The sequence below is a fragment of the Paralichthys olivaceus genome, chromosome 21 (genome assembly GCF_024713975.1).
Source record: "Paralichthys olivaceus isolate ysfri-2021 chromosome 21, ASM2471397v2, whole genome shotgun sequence".
Classification (NCBI taxonomy): Eukaryota; Metazoa; Chordata; class Actinopteri; order Pleuronectiformes; family Paralichthyidae; genus Paralichthys; species Paralichthys olivaceus.
The window spans coordinates 11,268,037-11,295,861 of record NC_091113.1 but is presented as its reverse complement, the minus strand read 5'-3'; the positions used below and the strand labels follow the sequence as shown (position 1 = coordinate 11,295,861).

At 41.8% G+C, this 27,825-nt stretch overlaps 1 protein-coding gene across 2 annotated transcripts; it reads left to right on the top strand.

Annotated features, from left to right (window-relative positions):
• Positions 1–587: 587 nt before the first annotated feature.
• itga3b (integrin, alpha 3b) lies at positions 588–27,764 on the top strand. 2 transcript variants are annotated; one of them, XM_069517382.1, is made up of 26 exons: positions 588–967; positions 14,598–14,725; positions 15,721–15,803; positions 16,207–16,456; positions 16,662–16,760; positions 16,964–17,165; positions 18,103–18,296; positions 18,666–18,754; positions 18,849–18,982; positions 19,222–19,308; positions 19,391–19,458; positions 19,637–19,782; positions 19,889–20,035; positions 20,128–20,225; positions 21,015–21,183; positions 21,367–21,441; positions 21,538–21,617; positions 21,831–21,908; positions 22,048–22,150; positions 22,468–22,644; positions 23,719–23,850; positions 24,234–24,347; positions 24,589–24,687; positions 24,783–24,908; positions 25,138–25,293; positions 26,220–27,764. In XM_069517382.1, the coding sequence occupies exons 1-25, from the start codon at positions 789–791 to the stop codon at positions 25,246–25,248; spliced, it is 3,168 nt and encodes a 1,055-aa protein (XP_069373483.1). In that variant the 5' UTR covers positions 588–788; the 3' UTR covers positions 25,249–25,293; positions 26,220–27,764. The 2 variants fall into 2 exon arrangements, with proteins under 2 accessions (XP_069373483.1, XP_069373482.1); XM_069517381.1 differs by lacking the exon at positions 25,138–25,293 and having other exon boundaries at positions 642–967.
• The last annotated feature ends 61 nt before the right edge of the window (positions 27,765–27,825 follow it).

Here is a 27,825-nt window from a genome sequence, read left to right as displayed (position 1 = left end):
CTATGCTAAAAAAACAAATAAAACTAGATTTTCAACATTATCTTTGTAAAGAGTTGTGCAACACACCTTTGTGACCAAGATAATGCAAAAACTACTGGACGGATCACCACAATACTTGGAGGAAGGACATGGTATGGGTCAGGAAAGAATGCATTATATTTTGGGATGGGTTCATTCTATTTTTTTTCCTTTTTTTTACAGAGAGACAGTTTTTCAACATTTTCATTGTTTACTCAGGGGGAGTCAAGGATCTTACGATTTTAGGGGACTGATATTTGTGAATGTTTGTAATTTGGTGCAGATCTGGATCTAGTAAATTGAACTGTGGTTTCATAGAGGGCATTGTTTGGAGGTATGCGCTCTAGTTCTCAAAAAGGTCTATTTATTTTATTTTATTTTTGAGTTATTTTTGAATTACAAGCTGTGTAACTTTTTACTTCCCAGTGTTGGAAAGGTGGAAAGTAAAATAGAGACATGGGGGCAGAGAGAGGGAGAGAGACTGAGCGTGACTGAGTGAGCCAACCTCTCTCCACAGTGTGTGAATGTTGTGCACTTGCCTCGGATGTCCGTGGAGGTGCAGAGAGGAAGGGGGACGGAGCAGGGGGAGGGCAGCAGAGGGAGGCATACACCGACACCTAGGCAGTAACACAGTGGAGGGGGGGACAGGCGGCTCTCTCTCTATGGGGAGGTCTCTGTGAAGCAGCAGCAGCAGCACTCTACCTGTTGGACCTCAGTGTCGGACCCACGCTGATCGTGGATCTGCGGGAAGCCCAGAATCAACGTGAACCATGTCTCCGAGACTGCTCCTGTGCGCTTTGGTTCTGGCGGCGCACCACTGGACGCAGCGCTGCACCGGATTTAATATAGATGCTCAGTTTCCTGTGATCAAAGAGGGGGAGACCAAAGGCAGCTTCTTTGGATTCTCGGTGGCTCTGCATCAACAGACGGTGGGCTCCCGCAAATACCTGTAAGTTGCCACCAGGCTCCACTTCTCTCTCATTTAGAGGTTAAAACAACGCCCGCACTTACACGCGCTAAGCACCTGCTGCGTAACGAAAAAGTACCGTTTTACTCGCTGCACTTTACGCACAGTTCGTCCGCATAAACCAGCCACGAAGCTTGGGTCTATGTTTTAAACACACATCGCCTGTTTATAAACTGCTCTTAACGCACTTGTTCAATTCTTCGAGAGTTACCGTCGCATCACACCCTACAAGCAGCGTATAGTTCCTCCTCTAGTCTCCCACCTGCTTGTTAAATCGGTGCGGATTGATCCAGGCCTATGGACACAACTGTTAGTACCCTTTATACCAAAACATGTGACATCGGTGTTCTGTCAACTTTCTGTGCCTCTGTTTTACCTGAACATGTTTCCAGGAAAGTCCTGTAAATGGAGATTGTTACCTGGGTCAGTTTTCGAAATTTCGTCATGTATCATGCATGGCCATACACTTATCGTTAAATGTCTGATTAGAACATTTTATAATTGCTGTTGCAAACCTCTGTAAAGGTAACTGTACAGCTGTGGGTGAAGCTCGACCAGGTGAACTGTTCCACAGCTTGGAACTTTCCTGAGCCTCTAGGTTATCATGGAATGTGGAATATTGATTCTTAATTCTACAAAAAAAAGAATTCAGATCAAATATGATATCTCATATCAGTCTGTTCTGTGCATACATGACTTCAGTGTTCATATCCAGCCACTGTGGAATGCAGAGAAAGTCCTGACATAGCCTGCTCTACTTTCTATCCACCTATCCTTAGGCTATCACATTCAGCCGAGACACAAGTGGGCTTGTATTTCGCAATAAAAGCGCTCATTGGCCTGAAACACTCGTAAGTTGTTATTACCATGACACGAATGCTCGTGGATTTAACCGTGTTTGGGAGGATTTACATTCCTGTTGAAGGGATAGCTCATGTTCTGAGGAGACATCTTTCCTCTCTTCCTATGCAGCGTCTTTAATGAAAGCTCCTCAAACTGTATCATTGTTTAGTGTAGGATTTCCCCTCGGCCAATTACAGCGGCCCCCCTCATCCTTCCGCATCCATGATCACACGCCGTGTTCACTGCTGTTATCTGTGTCCCTGTTCTGCTTTGAAGAAAATCACAAGCCAGGCCCCACTTCCTCTGTGTTGTCACCAGTGGAGTGAGTCTGAGAGTGAGGTTCATTAGCCTGCTCTCTGTCAACTGGTGAGCTGGTGTGCATTACAGAGATTTCCCCCAGTTAATAGAACGGATAGCAGTGTCCATCTGACACAAGATCAATGTTCCATCTTGGCGTCGTCCCCAGAGGGATGGAGTCACTGTCCGCAGACTGCAACCCAAGAAGGGGGGGCACATGGGGGTGGTAATGAGCTTGGAAGCCTGCAGGGACAACAATGTTGTAAAAAGTGTCATTCGTCCTCTGCAAGGCAAAGAGGCTTAAGCAAATGTGTGCTCAGTTCTGTTTCATTAAAAGTGTTGTTTACACTAATCTGTAACCTTCTGCTGGCTGTAGGTTCATATTTAGCTTTCAGAAAAAAGAGTGCTTTCAATATTTTCATCGCACTCTTGGCAAGAAAGCGAACAAGTGTATTTAATGTAGTACTGCAGTGCCATGCTAAAAAACACCTGTTTGGAATGGGCTGTTTGCTCGGCCTGTTCAGATGCTGCACCACTGCTGCTGCACAAAGAGCTGTTCACCTCAAAATGTGGTGAAAGCTAGACGCAGAACCTCAAACTGGAGAACCAGTTTTGGTCGCCTTGAATGTACCCTTTCTGTGAACGACAATGTCCCTTACGCTGATGAGTCAAAGCCTCAATGTTGCAAGTTTAAATTGTTTAAATTGCACTTCCTTGGGCCCATAAAAACACACATGCCAAGTTTGAAACTGATAAGATGAATGGTTCTTGAGATATGCGTTCCATGAAAGGATAGATAGAGATTTCTTAGAATTAATCACACATTACTTTTACAAATTTGGATTGTTTTGCAAGGCCTGTTTCTGAATTCGAAGAAGTGCGACTGCAAAAAAAAAAACTGAGACACTTTCAAGCTCAATGCGGTTGTGAGCTACACTTCTGCTACCAGTATTTATGTATATTGTACAATGTTTATTTCCTTTAATAGAACCTCCTGTTCCAAGAGTGTTCTTGCTATCAGCCTTGGCTTGTAATCTGTGGAGCCACCGGTGTTCACTAAAGACCTAGCTCCACATGTACCTTCTGATTCCCAAACATACAGTAAAGATGTCTCAACGTTTGTTGTTGTGCTTTTACAGCCCTGTCTGTTTCCTCTGTGTTGTCTGGCTTCTTTTGTGGCACCGTATCTGTCTCGCAGCACCACAGGGCTGTCTGCTCTCATTTACTGGAGCGAGGCAAGAGTGAATATTTGAAAAATGCAACAACTACGCATATAAACCAGTCGTGACATGTACACGTACGCTTTAGTGGCCCCCTTTGTTGTAGCATTTGTCAGACAGAGTCCAGGAAGAAAAAAAAAAAGTAAAGACAGACAAAGTGAACGTAATAAAGTTTTTCTTAACATCTTAAGGTGTGGGCTATTATCCCATTAGGCTGAATCTACCAGTGTATCTTGGCTGAGCAGAAGCAATTTGATAATGTATTTTGGATCCTGTTGAACATTTAGTGGACTAACTTAGTTGGGGAAGGGCTGCACCTGAATAATCTATTGAGGCTACCTGAGGCCAATTTGTTCAGGGCATTCACTCCCCCTCTTCTCTTTGAATCACTCGCCTAAAGAAAGATTTTTTTCTTGTGAGGGCTTTTTTTGTTCTCTGTTGTAGCAGGGAGGAGGAACTGGGCAGTCAGCTGGCCACCTATTGGCTCTTCCAGTCCCCTGACCCCATGGTATGCCTGGAATGCATTACCCTTCTCTGCACAGTCACAACCTGCCAGGTTTCAGGTTGAGACAAGACAGGAGTGAGAATGATGACTCTGGAGGCTGCGGGGAACACACCCACCCAAACCAAACCTCAGCTAAAGTTCAAAACCCCTAGAAAAATCCTTTTCTTTTACAGATGGGAACCTCTGTGAGCTGGGTCAAAGAATCTAATTCCTCTTCCTCTGACTGATGAATATTTAATCAGTGCTGAAGTGCCTTTGTCTTTCCAGCTCATCTCTGTCTGTCTGCTGTGGCTCGAGGCCATGAAAGTCAGCCATTTAATTTGACAGGGGCCTTCCCGTTTTCTGCTTTGAGGTGCATATTAGATTGGTCGACTTGCTGTAAGGTTTATAGTCACTAACAATCTGATGCTGGGTTTGAACATGCACAGGGACTGACTCTGCTGTTCCTCAAGTCTCTTACAGACTGATGGAATTAAATGTCTCCTGTTGGCTCGAAATGTAGCTGAGGAAAGTTAGCTCCCTGAACTGTGGGAGCGAACGGCCGGAATTCATGTCAGTCACAATGGGATACAATGTATTCCAATGGCAGCAAGGTCTCACAGCAGGAAGGAGTATGAATGTGTGCTTGGCCTGGTAATATGGTATTGTGTTGGGCCTGTGAGCTCTGAAATGCTGCTCAACAGTACTGTGACCCTTAACTATCTCTAGCAGACTAGCACTGCTCTCATTGCAGAGCTAATGCTAATTTCTGTAGTATAACTTCAACTGAATTACCCACTGTGATACATTATATGTTGTACATTACATTATGTGGCTAATGGAAATGATGCAGGTGGGTATGTCCAACTTGGCCACGATCCAACATTCCTCGTCACAAAAGCCAGCGGTCTTTGTCTGTGAAGTGGGTCTGTCAGAGCACCAGTGTCACACTGAAACATTTCAGATAAGAACCCTGTGTTGTGTGTTACACCCTCATACGTGTTGTTCATGAGAGCTCGCCCCAGACGTTGTTACTTCTCTTTGAAAAAGGAAGCATCAAACTTCTCAATGTTCTGCATGTATTCAGGAATTGTTCTAAGCTGAATTTTGTTTTATGTCTGTTGAAGTTGTATTGCAGATAACCATATTTTGTTAAAACACATTATTGTTTTGACTGTATTCATGGATTGGAAGCTACATAAAACACAGTATATCTAACACCTTATGCTTAACTGTTATTGCCTATATATCACAGAGGTTTTATACTGTAAGTTATAATTAATGACTTAAAATTCCTTTATACATGCTTATTTATATATGTACATAAAAAATCCTCAGATGTTGTTATTCCCTAACAACAAAGAAATATTGTCCAATGTTATCAACTAAGGAATATTATGGACAAACCAATATATTAGTATCAGCCTCAATTATAAGTCATATAAAACGTTTGTGTTATCAATTTGTAAATCACATTTGACCACTTGAGAAAAAATACTAAAAACATCTTTACATTTTTCAATTCCAGAAATTATTATTCATATCAAGAGAGAAACTCATCAGCATCCACACCTGCCTGTGGAGCGAGTTGCAGTTTTTGCTACCCAACAATAAAACCATGAAATCAAAAAAAGTGCCCAATAGCAAAAGGTTTGTACAGTAGGGGGGAATTGGGTTTTGATTTATTAAAGGCTTTAGGCCAAGATACTTTAACAGCACAAGACTTTGAAATGATTCCAAGTTTGTGCTGGTGATCGTTGTGCTATTTATTGTCTGTATCCAATCCGTTGGCGATGGCATGGGCTGCATTTTGTGTAGCGGACGAGTGAATGACAGCATCTAATAACACGTTGAAATGGATCCCAGCGGGACCCTGGGCCTCCTGCTAATCTCCACAGAGGAGATTCTCTACGGTGGGGCTTTCATTGGGAATACCCACAGTGAGGACTGTTTCTGTCCTAACAAAAATGTAAGAGATCCCCTTTTCTCCCCCTGATTTTACAAATGCCCTGAAACAGCATGGAAAAGCTGGTGTGCTTGGCCTCTGGGCTAATGATGGTTACCTGTGGCTAGAAAAACTATACGCTACCAAACCTTTGTCTCTTCGTGCCATTTATCATCTTTGAAAGGGAAGTGATCCTGAAGTATTAGTTTACACTTGGTGTGTGTGTATGCAGAGGTCAGTGAGTGTATAGTCTTGTGGTTCTTAACAATACAACATGTTTTAAAAGCGATTTAGTGTTTTCTCTCTATACAGTTGTCTTTAATTGGAGGTTTTCCAAGTTTCAGCAGGTAAAAACAGATGTTTCATGCTCACACCTGCGCTGCTTTATGTAAGTTGAGTAATATGTGAGTGAAAACTTGGCACCTCAGCTCCATTAGAGCTATGAGGTATACAGTCCACCTGTAAACCCCCAAGGTGTCTCTCTCTCTCTCTCTCTCTTTATACATCAGGGGTCAAAATGTTAATGGAGACACTGTTACTGATACTGTGTCTCTTGTGAATTCTGCTGAGTTTTCAGGATGAATGTGTGCTGGTGTGATGTTGGGTCACTGACAAACATGCATCCACACTCAGTCCAGCTGTGCTTGTGTGTGCCTTTGTGCGTGTACGTGTATGCAAAGCCAGTTTGACATCATTCATCCCGCAACAGAAGACGTTGGGTGGCCACAGTGAGCAGCCCAACCTTCAGATGTAAGCCAAATGAACGTTGTCAGACACGGTTTCACTGGTTGCTCATGAAAAGTGAGTTAGTGTATTATCAGGGGACGACCTGCCATGTTTGGTTTGTCACACCGGGTGGAAATGAGTTTGCTCTCTTGTTACTGTTTCACCCACGGCAGATGGTGGTCTTCAAACAGGATGTTTGCCCAGCTGAGACACCCTGGTGGACTGTAACGTCCGTGTGTGTCTGTGTAGAGCGCAGGTGCACATTGATATTTAGTTTTATCTTAACACAACCTGTTGCTCTGTGGCATTTCCTCTCTTGATCAGCTCTAATACCTTGCATTCAAATTCCATTCCTCTTGTGACTAAATTTCCATTTATCGCAACAAGGCCAGCATTTCGTACCTTTGTTTTCCTACTTGTAATGCACAGTCTCTGCACTCTGTTTAAAACCTCTGACATGAGCATCAGCGTACTCTGAAGAGCAGTTGGATAGAAAGGGCAAGAACTTGAAAGACAAGTATTTTAAGGCTTTTAGAAACAGAAAAAGAAATGCAAATGTGGCTTTGTTCTTCTTCCTGCAAGTGGATTGTTTACACTTTAACCACAGTGGGCCTCAGTAGTCTGTATCTGATTTGCCAGGTGTGCCCACAGATCACCACAACAGCTTCCTTTTACTGTGCATGTTTCCTCTGCTAGTTTACACCCTCAAATAGTCACACTGAAAGATTTGTCTTAATTCAAGAGGCTCTCTCTGTTTACTCCTGTAGATGTATGATGTAGATCACTTTGTGTGTGGATGGTTGTGGGGATATTTTTTGTGATTGGATTTTGTGTTCAGGATGTGTGATAGTTACATGTTTACTGACCTTCAATTAAATGGTATTGTGGTAATAAGATATTTTCTATCTTTGTACAAATAACCAATCTATATTTCTATCTATCTGTCTGTCTGATATATTTTAGTTGCATGAAAATAGTACACCATATATGCTACTATTCTCTCTCTCTCTCTTTATAGATAGATAGAAGTTATAGTTACATTGTCTTTAGAAAATGAAAATGTCTTTTGAAATGAAGACAGAAACATGTGAAAGCCCTGAAAGGCAGGTGTTGCCATGAGGGAAGGTCTGTACAGTCTATGATGACCAACTCCAGGCAGCAGTTCGATACCAGACAGGTCACTGTTTGTCCAGAGACGACTCATCTGTCAGCATGTTCCGTACACGCAGGCTCACAGTAAGTGTGTTAACAACAAGGCGTGCATACTGTGAATAGTCTGATAGCAATGTACGTTCACCGCCCCACCTATACTGCTTTGTAAGTGCTTCCTGAAATGACAAAGACATGGGTTTATCAGACTGCAGCTGTAAAAGAAATCACACCGGGAACTGACACACACTCCACACATACACACACACACACACACACACACACACACACACCTTCATCATGTGACTCTATGTGCCCTTACCGTCAGCACAGTAAGTGCGGACCATGCTGTAACACAACATGCTTTTATGAACTATCCTCTCATTTTTCAGTCAAGTCATTAGACCATTAACAGAGGATAATGAGATCTATCTCAGTCCTACTCCTCTTGTCCTCGTGCTTAATTCAATCTTCAAATTGAGTCACTCTATTCTAAATTATCTCCATTTATTTGCTTTGTGGCCCTAAGTGGCTGCATTTCTCCTGGATTCAGTGTACTGCAATAGCTTTATAACATTGTGACTAATACCTATGAGGCAGAATAGGTGAGTGTTTGTGTATCTGTGTGTATGAAATGGATTTAAGATTTAGAGTGAGGATTAATAGAATATTGTGTATCTGTTCCTTGCTTGTACTTGTTTGTAATTTTTGTTAATTTTGTGTGTTGCAATGAGAGAGTAACACCTTATCATTCACCTTCATAAGTTCACTTATATTCCTTAAAAACTGGATGTATCCAGTGACACAGAAAAAAAGGCACACATCTGTTTCTCACCATTCTCATTCAGAACAGCCAGACGGCCTTCCCCTTTTTAATCAGCTGTTTATCTCTCTGTACAGATATATGAAGGCCAATGTGGGCTCCGACTGTATGCTATTAAACTGTGAACACACACAGAAGTAAATCAAACGAAATGTAGCAACAGCAACGTCTGTCTCCCAGTTACATCACTGAAACTCTGAACTTTCCATTCCCTCTAATCCTCGCACTGGATCTTTGTACAACCTTGTCACCAGTGGCAACGGTTACGTGTGTCTGCTTGTTTCCAATAGAGATTTTTAATTGAACAAGAGGACGACCTGTGGCGGCTCCCTTTGATTCAGTAAAACGTGTTTTTTTTAGAATTCACATCCTGTGGATGTGGCTTGATGCACACAATACTTTCGGTACTGTAGAGAGTGACTGCTATAGAAAGAATTAGAATTTGTAACTACTGCACCACACAGTAATCTGACTAATCATGACTTCTTACATCACATGTAGTATATTGTCTATATCTTTCCCAGAGTAAAAAGAGTTGTATCACTGACAGAGAAACACCGGCCCTGAGGTACATGTTGCTGCAGATTTGGTCTTTTTCTCTGTCCTGAGGGCCACAGCTGCACCCTGTGACACACAGGTTGCTCTAAGCCTTATCTGGACAGATCATCCATCACTGTTAGGTTCAAATACTGGTGGGTGTGTGTGTCCTTAGTCTCATGTCCTTCAGTCTCAGCCACTTTGTCTGCCACGTTCTCTTACTTTCCCATTTTCAAATATTTACATGTACTCATTTGGTAGACGGTTTTATCAAAATGACTCACAACAAGGGGACAACACTGAAGCTTCCGTACAGTACATGCAAAATCGACTGCACTTCTCTCCCTCCAGGGAGACAGATCCCCCACATGCAACTCTCTCTGTGGTTTCTAGGTTTTTTCCCCTGATAACAGTTGTTTTTGTACTTTTTCCTCACTCTTGTCGAGGGTTAAGGACAGAAGATGTCACTCATTGTTAAGTCCTGTAGGGGCAAATTGTGATTTGTGATTGATATATTTAGAAGGAGAGCTTGAAGGAAGTACTTAGGAAGTGTTTAAATGCATTTCTCCCCTAAGTGGTGGATCCAAGAATTTTCAAAATCGGGGTAAGGGTTAGGGTTAGAGGCCACAATTTACACAAAGGGGACAACTATACATTCAACATCTGTGCACAGTTCCTGATTCAGTAAGGTGAATATTTCCCTGTTTCCGGTAGATTTGAGCAAAGCTACACATCATTGAATATATTTCTAAAAAAGTTCCTTGTTCAAAGTTCCTTGTTATGTAAGTGACTAGTCCATTAAGGACAGGGGCACTTCAGGGGCCAATCTCCCCCCTGACTCTGCCCCTAGATATACCCCAGATTCCCCTTGACTTTCAAAGTAAGGACCAGCCGGATGTGTTAGTTAGTTATACACCTTTCATCATGTGTCTCATAACAGTCCTGTTCAGACTAGACCCATGCAGATGAAAATGAATGAGAGTGCATTATACTCCTCTGCATACGTGACTGACTGGTGTTGCACATTGTCTCTTCTTGTTCGACTTACTAATCTGAGATGGCGGAAAATGTATTGCAAAAGGTTTTAGTCATCTGTAATTCAGTTGGTTTTCTGCTTTCGCTGCCAGAGTTGCCTGGATTAGTCAGGTACGAGGTGAGTGATGAGAAGATGTGGCTATAATGATAATTAACTAAAAAAAACTTAGTCAAGTGTCATAAACCAACATCTGTACATCGAACTGACAAAACCTTTCGCTCTTTGTCTTTGTGACAAGAAGCGTTGATCCTTTTGCCCTCTTCCCAGATACTCCCTCGCTTTCTCAACACCCCCCCTAGCTCCTGTGTTCTTGGGTCTGTATGACTGGATGCTTCTATTTAAGTATAGACACCACTATCCTTGATAAAAAGGATCCTTGCAAAAATCCTTGATTATGCGGCACATTTATTAGTAAAAAATGCGATGGAATATGCAGGATATTTATGCAATTTTATGCGATGAAATGGCGGGAATTTGCAAAAATTGCGGTTTGATGAATAAGAAGTGATTCCCCCAGTGCTCTGTTCTCACTAGGCTACTACCTTAATGTAAAGAGTAATTTCTAATGACTTCCTATGATAAGCAAGCATACTACATCACAGAAAGTGCTAGGAATAATTAAGTTCTCATCTTGTTTCATTTCAGACCTTAAACACATGGCTCAAACTTACAAAATGTTGATCAGTCAAACAAGTTCCGTAGCTTTACAAAAAGAATACGCTACAACTTCTGTAAAAATGAATAAATTACACAAAAAAATAAAATGTGTGTTTCCTGTTTTCTGGAGGTAGCTATACAAAACAGACATCTTCTGTTGAAATAAGTGCTTCCAATGTACAAAGTGCACACACACACACACACACACAAACACACACCAACCACAACAAAACCACACACACACACATTTCACTGTGTGTAGCTGAGGTGAGATGCTTCTTGGCACACCAGGAAACTGCTTTGCTCAGTCTTTTGAGCTTATTTTTGTTGGCAAATGAGACTGACTTTCGGACTTCATCATGTCTTCGTCGCAGGGTTTGCAGCTTTCGGATGACGTCACTTCATAACGTTGGCTGCTCTTGTGTGAAGTAAAGCAACATTTTTCAACTTTCTGCGGAAATTGGCGATTTATGCGGCAAAAGTGATACGAACACAGAGCAGTTCATCTAACTCCCTTCTTCTAGAGTTTTTCTTACTCCTGAAGAATGCAGCCACTCTCACCTTAGCTGGGCGTGTTTGGTTTAGTCAGCCATTCGGATTGCCTCATTGGGAGAGGGAGGCAAATTTCAACATGTCCACAGGAGTAGGAATTCAGCTGCCGGGTGCCCCCCTTCCCTTCCCTGGGCCCTTGACAGCTTGTTTATGAGGAGGCGATGAGCAGGGAGGTAGATAGGAGGAGGGCACACATTGTTGCAGTTGCGACAGGATATGAGATGTGCTGTCATGGCTTAGTCAACAGCTTGTATCTCAGGTTGTGGTCAATTTTATGAGTGAGAGCCTTTCACATCCTCTCGGCGTAGCCCCCAAAACATATTTCAGAATTATTGAGCTCTTATGTGTTGTCCTGACTGCTGAGCTCTGCAGTTGGAGCCCTGCTGGTAACTCCCAGGTCACAGTTTGTCATAAAAGGAGATGCAGCTTTTTCTATTCGAGTCCCCACACTAGACCTCTCTCTGCCTACTGAACTGACACACACCATCTCTCCAGCTTCTTGTAAATCTCGTCTTAAAACCTCTCTCTTCTTGAAAGCTTTCTGAAATGTTTGATTTGCATTTATTTGAATCGTTTTATTTGGGGGTTTTTCAGTCATTTTAACTGTCACGTGGACAGTTAGTTGTTTTTTATATTTTTGGTTTATATTACCAAGCGCTGAGACATTTGACACTATGGTCTCAGCACATGAACGTAACATTGTCAAGATGTTAAACGCTTTAAAAATGTGTGAAATATCTGAAAAACTGCTTCTTTCTGCATAAAAAGTTGACAGTTTTCAGTTTTCTCTCTGTTCCTGTTTGTTGGTTGGTCTGTATTTTTGTATAAAGATCTGCATCTAGTGAATTTAAATGTTGTTGCATAAGGGGACTGTTGGACCAACTTCAAATGTCCAAAAAAGACATGAATCTATTCTATTATATCACAGGGAGTAGCCATAGCTCGTCCTCTTCTCTAATTAAAAATCTCCAATGGAAACAAGTAGACATACAAAATGTTCGACAATTTATATCAGCACAACTTGTGTTGTGGGTTATCAGCTGAAGTATTTTTTTTAAAGTTGGTCCAACATTTTTTCTTTTCCATTGTAGCTTCAAAGTTACCATACAGAAATGACAATTGTAATCACCTCATCTAATTTGTTGCAAGAAAGCAGAAAGGTGAATTTCCCCAAACAATGCCCAGTTTCTTTGATTTGTTTCCTGTGTAAATTATAAGACTCCAGCTCCACTCAGGCTGAAAACGTCCGTTGTAAAGCGGTGGATGTAAAACCTGAGGGCATCAATCTGCAGTGCTGACTTCCCACAACAAACACAGGTGACCCTCTGCTGAGACAGCAAGGCAGCAGCGAGTGTGTTATGAGTTCACGTTGACCTCTCCCTCCCTTCGCTACAAGAAAGCCGACCAAGATTTCACAAGCCTCCCTGAAGCATGGTGTGTGATTAGCACTGGACTTTGGGCCCCAGCTCTCCTTATTTTTCATTCAGTGTGAGCAAAGTTCACATGTGACTGGCCTGCATAAGTGTTTGATAGGAGTTGTGCCACAGCTTGACCCGCGGTTCTCTCTTGTTATTTCTTGCTCTGCGTTATGTGCCCTGGTTTTCCCACAACAATGGCTAACCTTGTACGTCTGTGTTTTGAGACACGTGGGGCTGTGCCGCTGAAAAACACATTGGGTGGCTTCTGATTTACTGGCCATAGAAGAAAGGCAAGTCATGTAAGCACCCACTCACTCATGTGTTTAGACTTTCTGAATGGGTGTGTCCGCGCACACACACACATGCACACTCATACTACCTCACAGTGGGACTCCATGGCCCTGGTCCTCCACATGTGTGTCAGTCCTACTACTACAAACCTCTGTGGAATCTCAGACGCTGTCTACAGCACTGAATGATTACCTGAGTCATGGCTACTTCCTCCCAGTCCCCTGGAAACTGCTGGCCCACAGAGGCCATCTTGGTTCTTTCTGGTTGTTTTCACTCTGGCAAGATAATTGATTAATTGTTGATAATAACCATCTGGAGACAGAAAGAAGGGACAATTGTACATTTTTCAAAGGATACATGCACTCTATGAATTAGAGGAAACAATTCATCGTTGACTTTTAAGGATGTGAGTTTGTACACATTAAAAAGCAGAAGACACAATGTGGACACTCACCTGTTTCTGTTTAGTTTTCTTCCTGGATGTAATGAAGGGTAAAATGTACTGCTCCTGCCTCTACTCCTGCACTAATATGGATATTTTGTAAATCATACTTCACATTTTCTTCTGCGGCATATGTAAAACAGAGCATTTGAGAAACTTCACACCTTACTTTGCAAAGGCCCATGTTTGCTTTAAGTTTCTCATCCTGTTCATGATGATTCAAGTCAGAACAAATATTCTATCTTCAAGTTAGAACAATGCAGAGGTGAGTCATTTTCGATTTGGCGGCACAATGCGCTGCAAAATGTCTGTCTTCAGTCTACATCCACTATCTGAATGTGCTCTTGCTTATCAGTAAGAAAGATAGCTACCCCCCAGTTGCAGTTAATACCTGCAAGCTTGACTAATAGCTTGACTCACCACGTTTGACCATTAACATGCCAGCATTCAAGCAGGAAGATATGAACGTTTTTAGAGTTTTGGATGAAAAGAGGGACGTGCTCCACATCCACAACCCTGTATGATTCTGTCTCCAACAGCTGACCACGTGTCACGCACGCCGGGAACAGGACTGTCTGCACCTTCCGCCTACAAAGTGGTGGAGCTAATAAATCTTGTGCTGACAGTAAATAGTGTGTCCCGGCACAGAGCCGTGCAGTGGGGGTAATCCCTCTACTTCAAAGTTTTGTGGTGTGTTAAAGGTGCTGATGTAGGGAGTGTCTGGGTGAGTGGACAAAAAGATCAGGTCCATCACCAGGAGACTAGTTTGTGTGGCTTTGTGTGGGTGGTGCCCAGGCTTGTTACGGGTCATGTTTGAACTGCTCCTCTCCCACTCGCGATTCAAACTCATCATGTATCCTGGTTTACTTTGTGGAGCTTAGGACATTTTCTAAATCTAAGGTGTCCTCCTTTAAAAAAAATCCTGTACTTAATCATGGCAAGGTATCCCCTTTGGAAAAAAAGAACCTGCATGATTCTTTTCCTGTGTTTAGACCAGCAGGATTATCTGTGACATTGTCTAGCTTTTTTTTGTTGCTGCCTGTGTCTCTGCTTTGTGTTGTCTAACACCATGACACGACTCTGATAAGATCTGACGGTAATCATCTTTATCTGTCTGTGTGTGTGTGTGTGTGTGTGTGTGTGTGTGTGTGTGTGTGTGTGTGTGTGTGTGTGTGTGTGTGTGTGTGTTCAGGCTTCTTACAGGTGCACCCAAAGAGAAAGCCAACTCTCTAAAAAATGTCAATGAAACAGGTGCCATCTACTCTTGTCCCATCACCACAGACTTCAAGGACTGCTCCAGGATGGACCTGGTCAGCACAAGTAAGTGAGCTCTCAGAGAGGAGCAGCTGTTTTGGTATCAAACAAAAGAATGCAGACTTGCAGTGTTAAGGCTGAGTTGATCAGTGGAGGTCCTGTTAGTGATTTGAGTGAGTCGAAGTGCACTTTCACAACTTCCTTATTTAGTCTGGATCTTCTGACCTTTCAGTTTAGTCCAAGCCCAAGCAACACGTATGTTCGGATAAACGGATAAAACCTGGAGGATGAAAAAAAGAATGAAGTTATCATTTTTCTTATTTTACTTTAATAAAGTCATAATATCACAAGAAAAAAGTCATAATATGTGTCATATGTGGACCATCTTGTTTAGTTTTACTTTAGTATAGGTTTTATAAATAACAAAATGTATCGTAATCTATTCTATAAATGTATTCTCGTAAGATTACAATCTATTTCAAGAAATTTAAATAATACCCAGACAGTTATAATCTGATAATCAACTTCCTCCTTTCTTCACTGAAGACAGAGCTAGGGTGTCAGACAGTCTCAGAGCCTGATCTCCAGCATGTCTTGCACCTTCACAACGAGTGCCGGCATACAAAGCTCTAAAATGTGCATCTAAATTGAAGGTTATTAACTGACAGGCTTACTGCTCTTCTACATTGAGGTGAATAAGGCCCCCCACAGGCTAAAAGTAAGAACCGTAATAAAAGGACTCATCATCTCTTTGAATGTTGAGCTTGAAGTGGCTGTTGTTGCAGTCACAGCACATTTTTTGAGGTTAATATGTGTCAGGACAGGATCCAGGCTGAATGATGCTTCACTGTTTGGGTTGTTTCTTCTGTGACTGCGATCACCATAATGACTATGAATGCTTTTTTTCTATATGATAATGGTCGACGCACCTGGTTGACTATAGAAAGAATACAGAGTTGATTGTTTAAAATACAGTATGCTTCATTGGTTCTCTGTCTTTCCATGTTGATTGTAACATTTTGAAGCCTCTAATGTAAATGCTAAATATGTGCCATCCATAGCAAACCCTTCTGAGATGGTGGAGGGCATGTGGCTGGGTGTGACAGTGGCCAGTCAGAGGGACCATCTGTCCGGACGTGTGCTGGTGAGATGACACAATGTTCTACTGTGTTAGTCTGTGTCCCAGGTAACATTGTATGCCAAACTGTTACATAGTCCTCACTAAGATATAAGTGAAAGGACACACAGGTTTTTCCTGAGATATTGTTTTTCCTTCTCAAATACTTTTTTGTTGGTTTTTGTTTCTTTTGTTGAGGAAATATAATGATCCCTTCATTAAACCACATTCAAATATTCATAAATCTTGGTAAAAAGATTTATGAATTATTTACTGAGAAATCAATGGAAATGTTCAAGTGATGGATAGACAGGCAAACAAATGTAGAAGAAAACATAAACCCCCTTGGCGGAGGTAAGAATAGCATTTAAACTGAATGTCAGTACTTTATCAGAAGATGTTCATTCATCACATCTTCTCTCCCATGCAGGCCTGTGGCCATCGGTACGTGAAGGTCCTCCGAGGCGGCACAGAGGAGCAGCAGCGGATGATAGGGAAGTGCTACGTGAGGAGCAATGACCTGACCTTTGACCCAAACGATGACTGGCAGGATGACAATTACGAGGTCTGCAACCCCAACTTAGACATGGAGTTCGAAGGGATGTGCAACATGGGCATCTCCGCTGGCATGACAGACACAGACGTCTACATTGGTGCCACTGGCAGCTTCCTGTGGCAAGGTGGGCACTGAAGAGTTAACAATGAAAGGAGCATGTTTTGCTGCTTGACACTGAAATATGGGCAGGTTTCACAGATGGGTATTAAATACATCCAAGAATACCTGGTGTTAGTCTAACATCGGGATTATTCTTTGTCTGGGAAACCTGTTGATGGTGCATGAAGCAGATGTTAATCTTCCTTTCTGATTCTGCTTTTATTCTAAAGGAAATGTTCATGTGAAATGGAGAGATCCGGATCCAGCGAACTCTTGGGACTCCAGAAGTACAGAATTTGAACAGCTGAATAGACGAAACAGTTATATGGGTAAGTACAGTGTGTTGTTGCATCATGTAAATTATAAAATGATTGATAAATACCTGAGTGTCCGTGTGAATAACAAGAGAACCAGTTAAAAGGAAAAGGTTTTTTATCACAGAACATCGCATTTGATCTGTGATATTGAAAAAGGCTTTTGTTACCTTTGCAAAGGTCAGATGACGGTTTAACAGTGAATCTCTCCACCACAGGTTATTCAGTTCTCGAAGAGAAGAAGCTGTTCAGCCATGACTTCACTGTAGTGACAGGGTCTCCCAGGGATGAATCCAAGGGCTCCGTGGTGCTGGGGACAAAGATGGACAAACTGATTAAGCCGGTGCTCATCATCCCCGGGGAACAAGTGGGCTCTTACTTTGGAAGCAGCCTGGCTGTCACCGACCTCAACAATGATGAGTGAGTTTCTTTATCACAGATTGTGTGATTGGGGAGGATATATGTCTAAAAATCTATTTATCCTTTTAGCCTTTAATATTGTTAATATATACTATATCTAGAATGTAAGAAAGTTGTTCGGACCCATACAAAGTATTTTAAAGTGGACACCACTATGCAGAAATGAAGCTGCAATATCCTGGAATCAAACACTTCCATCTTGCATATTTGGAGCCAGAGTCTACACACTAATGATAGGGCGAGGAAGCTTAAGGGAGCTCACTCAATCATTCGCGAGTAAGCTGTCAATCATGGCGGGTCACCCCATTTTTTTTATCGTAAAATAACAGATCAAAAAAACTTACTAGACAAATTAACACTTGAACAAACACTAGTGTGATAAAAAGTACATAAACTTATTTGACGTGTACTTAGACTTGTCCATGTCCCATCCACCAAAAATCAAGATTCCGTCCAGTGGATCAAAACAAAGTCTCTAACTCTCCACCTAAAGTTACATTTCAGCCAAAAGCGGCTTTAAAATCCTAAATTCACACTGGTAACAGACAGAAAGCAGAAGTGTTATGTTTGCGTTGTTAGCATGTTTTAACAGAACGCCTGTAACTGCCTCTTGTTCTTTTGAGCAGCTTCATGGTCCAGTGCTCCGTAGCTATGATATGGCAGATTGTGCAGAGAATGCAGGACGATGATGTACGTTTGAGCTGAGATCAAAGAAAGTCCGTCCCTTCAGTAGCTCTGATGAGACCTTCATCATGACTTCATAAGGAAATCATGCTGCAATTTACTGCATGAGTCAAACCTTGTTAGATATGTGGTAGATTTACTTTAATATGTACGTACTGTTTGTTACAATTACAAGAAATGTTGGTGAATTGCAATTTGTTTTTAGTTATAATAAGGATGTATGAGTTGGAATATTTTTCTTTGCCTTTGACAGCTGGAATGATCTGATCGTGGGCGCCCCATTTTACTTTGACCGTATGAATGATCATGGTGGAGCAGTGTATATCTTCATGAACGAGAACGGGTCATTCCAAAAGAAGGCCACAGTCGTGCTGAAGGGTCCATCGGGGTCTGGGTTTGGCTTTGCAGTTGCTGCCATTGGTGATGTCAACCAAGATGGATTCCAAGGTAGGACTGTGAACACAACTCAAGTTAAAAACAGCTTCAACTACAAAATGATTTACATAATGAAATTGTAGTTAAAAGTCCATTCTATGATGTTTTTCCATTACATCTACGTTCTAAACTAAAAGGACTGCTCTGCTGGTATAGAGGGGAATTATTGGTTTAATATTTTGTGTTATTGTTTTAATGCCCTCTTGCTACGTAAGTTTCTCAGCAGGGAAACATAATGGGCCTTGTTTTATTTCAAGCTTTGGGCTGGCAATTGACCAAACGTTAGGTGGTGCACTGCTGTCCCCTAGAGGGCGAATACATTACTTCTTTCACTTGTTTTCAGCTGTTTCCTTGACATATCTCCTTTCTTCCTGTCTCCAGACTTTGCAGTCGGAGCTCCATTCCACGACACAGGGAAGGTCTACATATGGATGGGAAGTAAAAAGGGAATCTCAGAGAAGCACAGTCAGGTAACATGTGACTTAATGCATCTGATGCACTTCACATATAATCTAATCAGGCCTCCAGATTTATTGTTTTATATGCAATTGTTGCCCTCTACAGGTGATTGAAGGTAAGACATTAGGTAATGGATTCCAGACCTTTGGCTACTCCATCAACGGAGGGATGGACATGGATGAGAACAGTTACCCTGACATCTTAGTTGGCTCTCTGGATGACCGCATTGCCCTGCTCAGGTAAAAGAAAACAGTGTGAAAAATAAGAAAAGTTCATGCACTTTTAATTTAGTTAAAACACTGGAAAATGTTTACTGTATTAACAGGTTAAAACAATCCTTTAATAAGCCTATGTTCAAACAGAAAATAAAAGTTAAACTAATACCGAGTATGTCTCAGCTGTAAATAGTAAAACATGTACTTTTTTCATATGTGAATATAACTGTACAGTTTGATTCTATGTTGCATTTTTTGCTCAGAGCTCGACCAGTCATCCACTTAACTAACAACTTCACTGTTGAGCCGAAGATCGTGGACCCTAAGGAGTGTCCTGACAATACACCATGGTGAGAAGACATGTCAGAATACCTAATTCAGATTAGTTACTTTTTTGTCTAAAACTTGTTTGCGACTCTTTGTGCTTTACAGCATTAAAGTGACACTGTGCATGGCTTTCACTCTGAGCAATGGCAACAAAGACTTCAGGAAAGATGTTGGTAAGCATTCGTGTTTTTTTCAACTGACTTCTAATATGTAAATAAATATTATTTAAATATTTGAATGACTAAAGACCACAATTTTTAATCCATAGTCATATTTAAAATGTGTAGAATGACTGGCTGCTCACATACCTTGTGTTCTGTAATGTCATGTACATGTTTCTACTTTGCAAAGTGGTGAAATACACAGTAGAGGCGGACATGGAGAGGAGAAGAAGCCCCCGAGTTTATTTCCAGAAAACTAAGAGGGACACCCTTGTAAGCTCACAAAGCCTGTCCTCCTCCAAGACCACGTGTAAAACTCTAAACCTGGGAGTAGTGGTAAGTTTTCAACAAATATGTGTTGTGCATGTGTGACTGAAAAGCTGCGGTTGCCTAAGTCATGTGCTTATTTTGACTAGTATTAAATTCTTGGGTGACTTTACAGGCGCCTGTGAGGGACAAACTGGAGCCAGTAGTCTTTTCCCTCAACATGTCTTTAAATGAGCCAAGCCCTAAATCCAGACGCTCCCTGCAGAACCTGGACTTCTTCCCAGTCCTGAGCCAGGAGCAGAAAGTCACACAAAGAACTGAGGTACGGTGTGGTGCATACGCCACATTCATAAAACACATTTTATATAACAGTGGAGCACATGTAGTAGACTTTTATTTGTTACATCCCTACAGATTCACTTTCAGAAGGAGTGTGGCTCAGACAACAGATGCAGCAGTAACCTGCAGATGGAGTGTCAGTTTGTTGACGAAAAAGAAATCCCTTACCCCAGGTGAAATGAAATTCTGAAAACCAAGTCTTTTTCTTTTTTAAGCTGATACAGGAAACATATTTAAGACGAATATCACATGATTTTATCCACTGTCTTATTAAGAGATAGATAAGAAGATTGATACCACTCTCATGAATGTAATGGACATATGAAGCCATACAGTCCAGCAGCCATTTAGCATAAACTTAACATAAAGACTGGAAAGAGGGATGGAAGATTTTTATTTAAATTTGTTTAATAAGTAAAATTGCCTTTGGACAGAGTCAGAACAGTTGTTTCTCCCTGTTTCACAGCCTTGTGCTAAGTTGAATTTATGTAAGTTTATATAACAACTTTGAGAAATTATTATTTGATTAATAAATTGACCTTTCATTCATGAAGTATACTGCAGCCAGCCAATAGGTGGTGATCAAGACATTTTGGCTTCACTACTGTGGAGACGTCATGTCGACCATCTTAAAATACAGTCTATGGCTCAGTCTAGATTAGACTAAAATCATGTCAAATATACAGCTTCCCCTCACTTTACATACAATAACAATTTATGTAATGTATTAATTGACATGTGTTATCTCTTTGATTAGAAAATGAAGAATGAGTTTTGTTACACAAAATGTTACATGTAACAAGCTGTATCTGCAACAATGGCAGCTGGCTAGGCTTTGGAAATCGTGCTTGTGTCATCTGGGAATTAAATATGAGACTGTTTTGGGTTAAGAATCATTACACTCCCAAAACGATAATAAAAAAAATGTAATAATAATAATTATACATGTTGTCCGTGCTTAGGAAGGACAGATTCCAGATACTACAGTTCAGCAGCAATATGAAGTTAATACATCTGATGGTGGAGGTGACTAACTTCCCTTCCGGGGGGAAGCTTGGTGAGGACGCCCATCAGGCCATGCTCAACATCACCATCCCAGAGGCATTGAGTTACTCTGGCGTCAGATCACTGGTATGTCCACCTGAGGGCAGCAGACGACTGAAAAATATCCATTCAATAGTTATTTCCTCTATTCAAGTCTTGAATCCTTTTACCAGTATCACAAAAATACACTGTTGGATTGTTAATGTCGCTCATTATTAATCACATGTGAAAATAGAGCACACTGTTTTGATATTCTTCCTGTGCATGTAGGACCATGATGTACAATGCAGATTGGAAAGCACAGTCATTTGTGAGCTGGGGAATCCACTTAAAGGCAATGAGAAGGTGAGTGAGCCTCTTTCCCTCCAACAGTTTGACTCCTTCCCTCTGCTAAGATGCATTTCTGATAATTTTCATTTCACCGCCTACTTTGATTATCAGGTGAAACTCGTCCTCAAGTTTGAAACGTCTGGGATTAATCTGTACACACAAGAGATTGAGTCTCAGCTGCTTCTGTCCACGTAAGTGCTGAAGATTGTTAGATGCACGCTTTATAGGTAAGCAGCAGAAGAGTTGTTCACTTTTTACAGCACTGAAACACTTTAGAGGCAAGTTTTAATTTAGGTTTTTTTAAAAGCAAAACCAAAAAAAAGTATATGTCTCCTTTAATTAGAGCTGATGTTATTGTGGACACATTCTGACAGGCAGTGTACTAGTAAGGTTTGTTTCTTCAGTCTCAGTGAACAGAGTGACCTGAAGCCTGTGCCTGTGGCCCTGCTGATTGAAAACACCATCCTCCCATCTTTCTCCACGTGAGTACCATTACCTAACAACTCCTGACATACTGTACATACACCAAAGATCGGAGGCACTGAGTGTCACATCAAATTATCCTCAACATCATGTTAGTGTTTGCATTTGTGCATCATTTCCAACTCTCATCCTGTCCAGAGTGAACGCCTTGGTGCAAACAAAATTCGGTGGGACAGTGATGGGCGAGATGGCCATGGTCAACACCAGTGACGTGGGCAGTCTGGTGGAGTTCACCTTCAATGTGAGTCACCTCAACCGCTCTTGGTTATATTGGACCTCCGAGACTGTATGTTGCATCTACAATACGTGTGCTGCTCACCCACGTTTCCCTGATCCCCACCCAGTCTTTTAAAGCCAACACTTTCATTCTTCAGAAGTTTAATATTGTGTGGGGGAAAGGGCTGTTGTGCGAGACATGGTTTGTGGTGTAAGCATGACCAGGGGTGGATGCTATTTCGGAGAAAACTACAGTCTAGCTCTGTTATTGTTCATTCACACAATAGGTTTGATTTCCTTTGAAGTTCTTTTTTTTCTGCTGCGGACTATTTTCTCCTTTAGGTGGACATGAGGGGGCAGCCTCTGAGAGACCTGGGGATGCTGGCTGTTGAGTTTGATTGGCCCTTTGAGGTATCCAACGGCAAGTGGCTGCTGTACCTGACGAAGATCGTCGTCATGGGGGAATCGGAGACGGAATGTAACCCTGATAAAGCTGTCATCAACGTGCTTAACCTCACTGTAAGGCTCTGTTCAATACTGTCAAAAGGAAATGGTAGCTGTATTGATTTCCAGCCCTATAATCGGTGTCATGTTGTTCTCTTATAATCTTTAATTCTTTATAAATCTTTCAATCTCACTTCTGCCCACACCCATGATATTTATACCAAAATGTCCCACTTCTGAAAAGCCACAATCATGGTTGCAAATAAATAGAGGTAGCGGCTTTAATGAGAGGCCTGGACAAAGAGCAACAGTAAGAGTGTACGGCGTGTGAGGCTGACATCAGCAATGTAGCGTGCTCACAATGACACGTTCTGTTTAGCACATAAATAGGCCACAAAGATGGATGACATGACAGCTCTCTTAAAGGGAATGAAAAGCATCTTGATCGCCACCTGGTGGCTAGCTGCTAGCCCTTGGGACATGGGCTAAACTAGCGCATTCATCTACGGAACCTTGCCACCGCTGCTCCATCCCCCGATAGCTACTGCGCAAACTCTGGCTCCAAATGATGCCATTGCCCCAAGATGGCAGCATTCATATTCGAGATATTTCGGATTTATATCTGGATAGCTGAAGAAAGTGGAGACGCTTAATCCATCTTTTTTGCATGTTAGAGCAACCTTTGCTAAGTAGCACTGATCACAGAGTTCAGGTGAGGCTGAGGGGAATGTCAGACCAATGCAAATCATCAAATTAGCAAATGCACTGAACTGGACTCATATCAAGCAAGACTGAATTGTGACTCGGGTTGAAGGTCCTGACGACAGTGTGAATTGAAGCAGTCTGTCAGAATGAGTAAACATCAGTGGCAAGAAAGTGGTGTGAAATGGTTTTAGAGCCAAACCACAGCTGTTCAGAAATACATTTTGGAAAAAACATGTGTCGCCTCATGCAAACCTCACAGAGCACCAAAATAGAAAATCATATTGCGTGTGGCCTGCATATAGAGAGTGGAAATGAATATGCTATTCTGAGAAGAATTTGGTAATGTCTTTATCAAAACCAGTAATTACCACGTAACCCTCTGATGTAATGTCTCTTTCTCCTATGCCTCCCTCTTTCATTTTTCCTCTCTCCTTCATCTCCCAGTTGTCAGGGAGGGGACCAAAGCGCACCAAACGGCAGATCGTGGATGACGTTCATGAGGTGACCCAGCCACAAATCATCGAGCCACAGGCTGCAATCTCAGTCAGCACTCATCGAAAAGAGACCCACCTATTGGTAAGAAAGGGACCCGCCTGAGCGTGATGAGCTTTAATGCGTAACATGATGAATTAGATTTGATCGTCACAGTGAGTTTTTCACAATTAGATTATGAACAGATATGTTACATTATTTTAAAGCGAGCAAGTATAATCAAGAATCATAACATAAAAAGTGGATGGATGGTATTGTAGGATTGGTGGGTGGATGGATAATCGTGTATCATGTTATCAATGTTATCTCACTTGAACTCCTTTGGTCAATAGAACTGAAGGCTGTAAAATTATTAGTATTTTACATATTTTCTAACAATACCTGTGTTCTCCTTATTCAGTTTGTGCACATGTTTGTGTCCCTGTGTGTTCACTTGTTTAATCGTTCTCTCTACTGGTGTGTTGAAGGAATGCTCCAAGGGGACGGCAAGATGCGTGAAGTTTACCTGCCCACTACTCAACATGACAGACTCAGCAAAGATTTATGTGCGGTCACGTTTGTGGAACAGCACAATGCTAGAGGTTAGCTCACCAGCTACAGCCATACACACACACACACACACACACACACACACACACACACACACACACACACACACAATAAATACCTTGTGATTCAATGTAGACTAATACAGAATGGATTGTATCTGGGGTTATGGACATCTACAATGTCTAGCCTCGTTGTGAAAATGTTTTGATATGTGTGTGTGTGTGTGTGTGTGTGTGTGTGTGTGTGTGTGTGTGTGTGTGTGTGTTCTTGCAGGACTATTCCAACGCTCTGAGGGTTACAGTCAAAGGGGAAGCCACACTGAAGCTCATTACAGATAAACCAACCATCAAGATGGAAAATCAGACCACCATGGTGCGTAAATAGTCACGATGATGATGATGATGGTGATGATGATGATGATGATAATGATATTGGTTTTTACCTGACCGCCTCCACCTTTCCTTTAGTTCACAGTCGAAATAGAGCCAGAGGAAGGAGGGGAAATACCCTACGAGCTCCCGCTGTGGATCATCATCTTGGCAGCAGTCGCAGGAATTCTACTGTTAGGAATCATAATTCTTATTCTGTGGAAGGTGTGTAATACTGAACTGATCATACCCTCTCACATACACATGCTGTGTATCTGCAGGCAAATACTGAAATGTTTGCTCACTCACAGCAGAGCTCTTCTCTGGGTCGTACAATAGCTGCTGACCCCCACTCATCTGACACATACAAACTCCATATCAAAGCGTTAGTCTAAACTTTGACTTACCCCCCTCTCCTCCACGCACTCCCCCCCTCCTCCTCCTCCACCCTCAGTGTGGCTTCTTCCAGAGGGCCAGCACAAGGGAGATGTATGAGGCCAAGTCCCAGACGGCTGAGATGAAGATCCAGCCATCTGAGACAGAGAAGTTGACTGAGGACTACTGAGGCCCCCGTGGGGCCCCAAACAGAACACACCAGTGGGGCTTTTGGGTAAAAATTGATTTTCATGGGCCCCTAAGCTTGGGGTGTGATTCAACTTACTAGGTTGCTTCCTGAGTCTTTGCACCAACCTCTTCTAGTTACAGTAACTTACATTTTCTGTGCTTCCCCTCCAGGCTAGTACTGTACATTACACAGCTGTTCACTGTGCTTTCACTACTTTATCTTACCTATTGTGGGTCTTCTCTGTTACCTAACCTGATTTTCCTCAGCCTCTTAGTCTTCTTCTCAAGCCGTCATTAATCCGATTTGGGCTTTTTTAAAATCTTTATTCCAGTGTGTTCTTTTACTTTTAAAGCAGGACAGGATCAGGTTTGATTTCACGTTAAGATTTTGTAATTCTCTCACTCAAAACCCTGATTGTGCTTTCATTTCCTGCGCTCAGCTTCAGCTCTTCTCCTCTCGCTCACACTGCTTCTGTGCGAGTGTGAAAAATATGCTCTCAAATTGTGCAAAAGGTTGTTGACAAATGAAAATGTCCCACCCTCACTGTGGGTGTGTTAGCTTTATGTCTTTAAGAGTCCCGTATGGGCGGTTACTTTAACCAGGTCATACACTCCTGCCCTCCTTGGCTTTGCACCATTTTCCTGTCTGAATGCCTGAAAGAAAAATGATGACACCTTCATGGAGTCCAGCAGTTTTTTGATGATATGGGAACACTGTTGCTTGCAACTAAAAAGACAAAATAGATGCCACCCTGTTGGATTTTATGGGAACAACAGCAAAAGCAAAACAAAACCAAAACGAGGGTGGGGAAATTTCATTTGTCAGCATATTGTTGGTTTTACCTAATCTGATTTTCCTCAGCCACTGAATCCTCAATCTTCTTCTCAACCTGTCATTGATGCCTGCTCTCCTGCTGTTTGAGTGCACCCTTAATCACTGTCCCTTTCTTTTCTCTCTCTTTTTCCTTACAGCTCGGATTCTTTAAGCGGGCGCTCTACTACCGGATGATGCCAAAGCACCAGGGGGTGAAAATTCGCAAGGCTGAGCGCTATCAGTTCAATCTAGGATTTCAGCCCGAGGAGCCACAGAAAAAGTATTGGATCACCAACTGGACAGAAATGCGTTACTACTACTGAGACCTTAACTCTGGACCCTGAACCAGTCCTTGTCACACAGGCTCGGGCCAAACAAAGCGTACTGGGCTCCGTCGAGCCACATGGACTTTGCAGTGCATGGACCATGGACACAGCCCTGAAACCTTTTTTTAATTTTCATTAGAATTCATTGACTCTATCAGTGCAATATACTGAACATTTTTGTTTTAAGAGATTGTAATTTCTTCAAAGTATTTTTTGAAGAACGTTGGAGTTGGGGTTGCATTCAGGAGTAAAAATTGTTTTGATTCACGTTGCAGGAGTATATACTGAACTCTGTGTCTGCATGAATACTTTCACTTTTTGAGCAAACTCACTTGACATTCCTCATGTTAATCCTGCAACACATCTGTTTTTTGATTTTCTCTGTGATTGCTCAAGTCCTTCTCAGTTGCCCGGCATTGCAGATTTAAAACCTTAATCGGTAATTTTCCAACTGCACTTAAAATACGGTTGGACAAGAATCCACTCTGTTGCGAGTGGACAAATGACTTTTTGTCCATGTCTGTGTTTCACAGGCATCACCAGCATTTCAAATGTAGCTGTGGTTGAACTCTCATTTGCAGAATGTGACTTTGTAGTTTTCAAAGCTACGTAGAAATATTACCTGGCTGAGAGAATTAATCCAGAGAGGTACAGAGAAAAGATGATACACAGCCGCAAACTATAACGTTTTATAGCCCAGCTGGACGTGTTTTAATCGCCCTCATTAAAATCCATTCCTTTAAAACCTTCCAAGCACCTCAGCAACACCAAAATGTTCTTGTTTGTCTGTAGAATTGTCCAACATTTGATGAGATCATGGGATCACATGATTTTTATTTATTACATTCTTGTGTTATTACAGTAAAGAACCTACCTGGATATCTTTAAATATTTCACATACAGGGAGTCACAACACTGGATTAAAGAACACATGGTACCATGTCTGTCTGAAGATATGATAGTTTAAGCTTCAGCAAGAATAGCTGTATCATAAATTGTACATAGTGACAAGTTATGTTTGGTTAAGTCTTTGAATGAATGCATATATTATTGGCCTTTGTTATGTTACTGTCCCCAAGCCTTTTGTACAAGACAGTAAGATGACACTGTGGCCGACCTGTAGCACTAAGGATCTACTGGATCAGGAAAAGACGAGTCACTGAAGTGTCTCTGAAGGGACAGAGTGGTGCATTACTGCTCTGGTCCGTGCTACCTAAGAGCCAACAGCTCCTTTGTAGTGACTATGGCTTTTACAGAGGCTCCACTGACTCTGAGTGAAGAGAGAACGGCTAAATGCACAAACTCTGTATTTCCTCTGTGGTGGTGTTGTTGTTTTCTAACTGTACAGTTTAAGTGTAATTAAATTGTTTTTCAAAATCTGTGATGACCAGGAAACATTCTGTGCTCTCTCTAAGATAAATTTGAACACAAGGGCAGA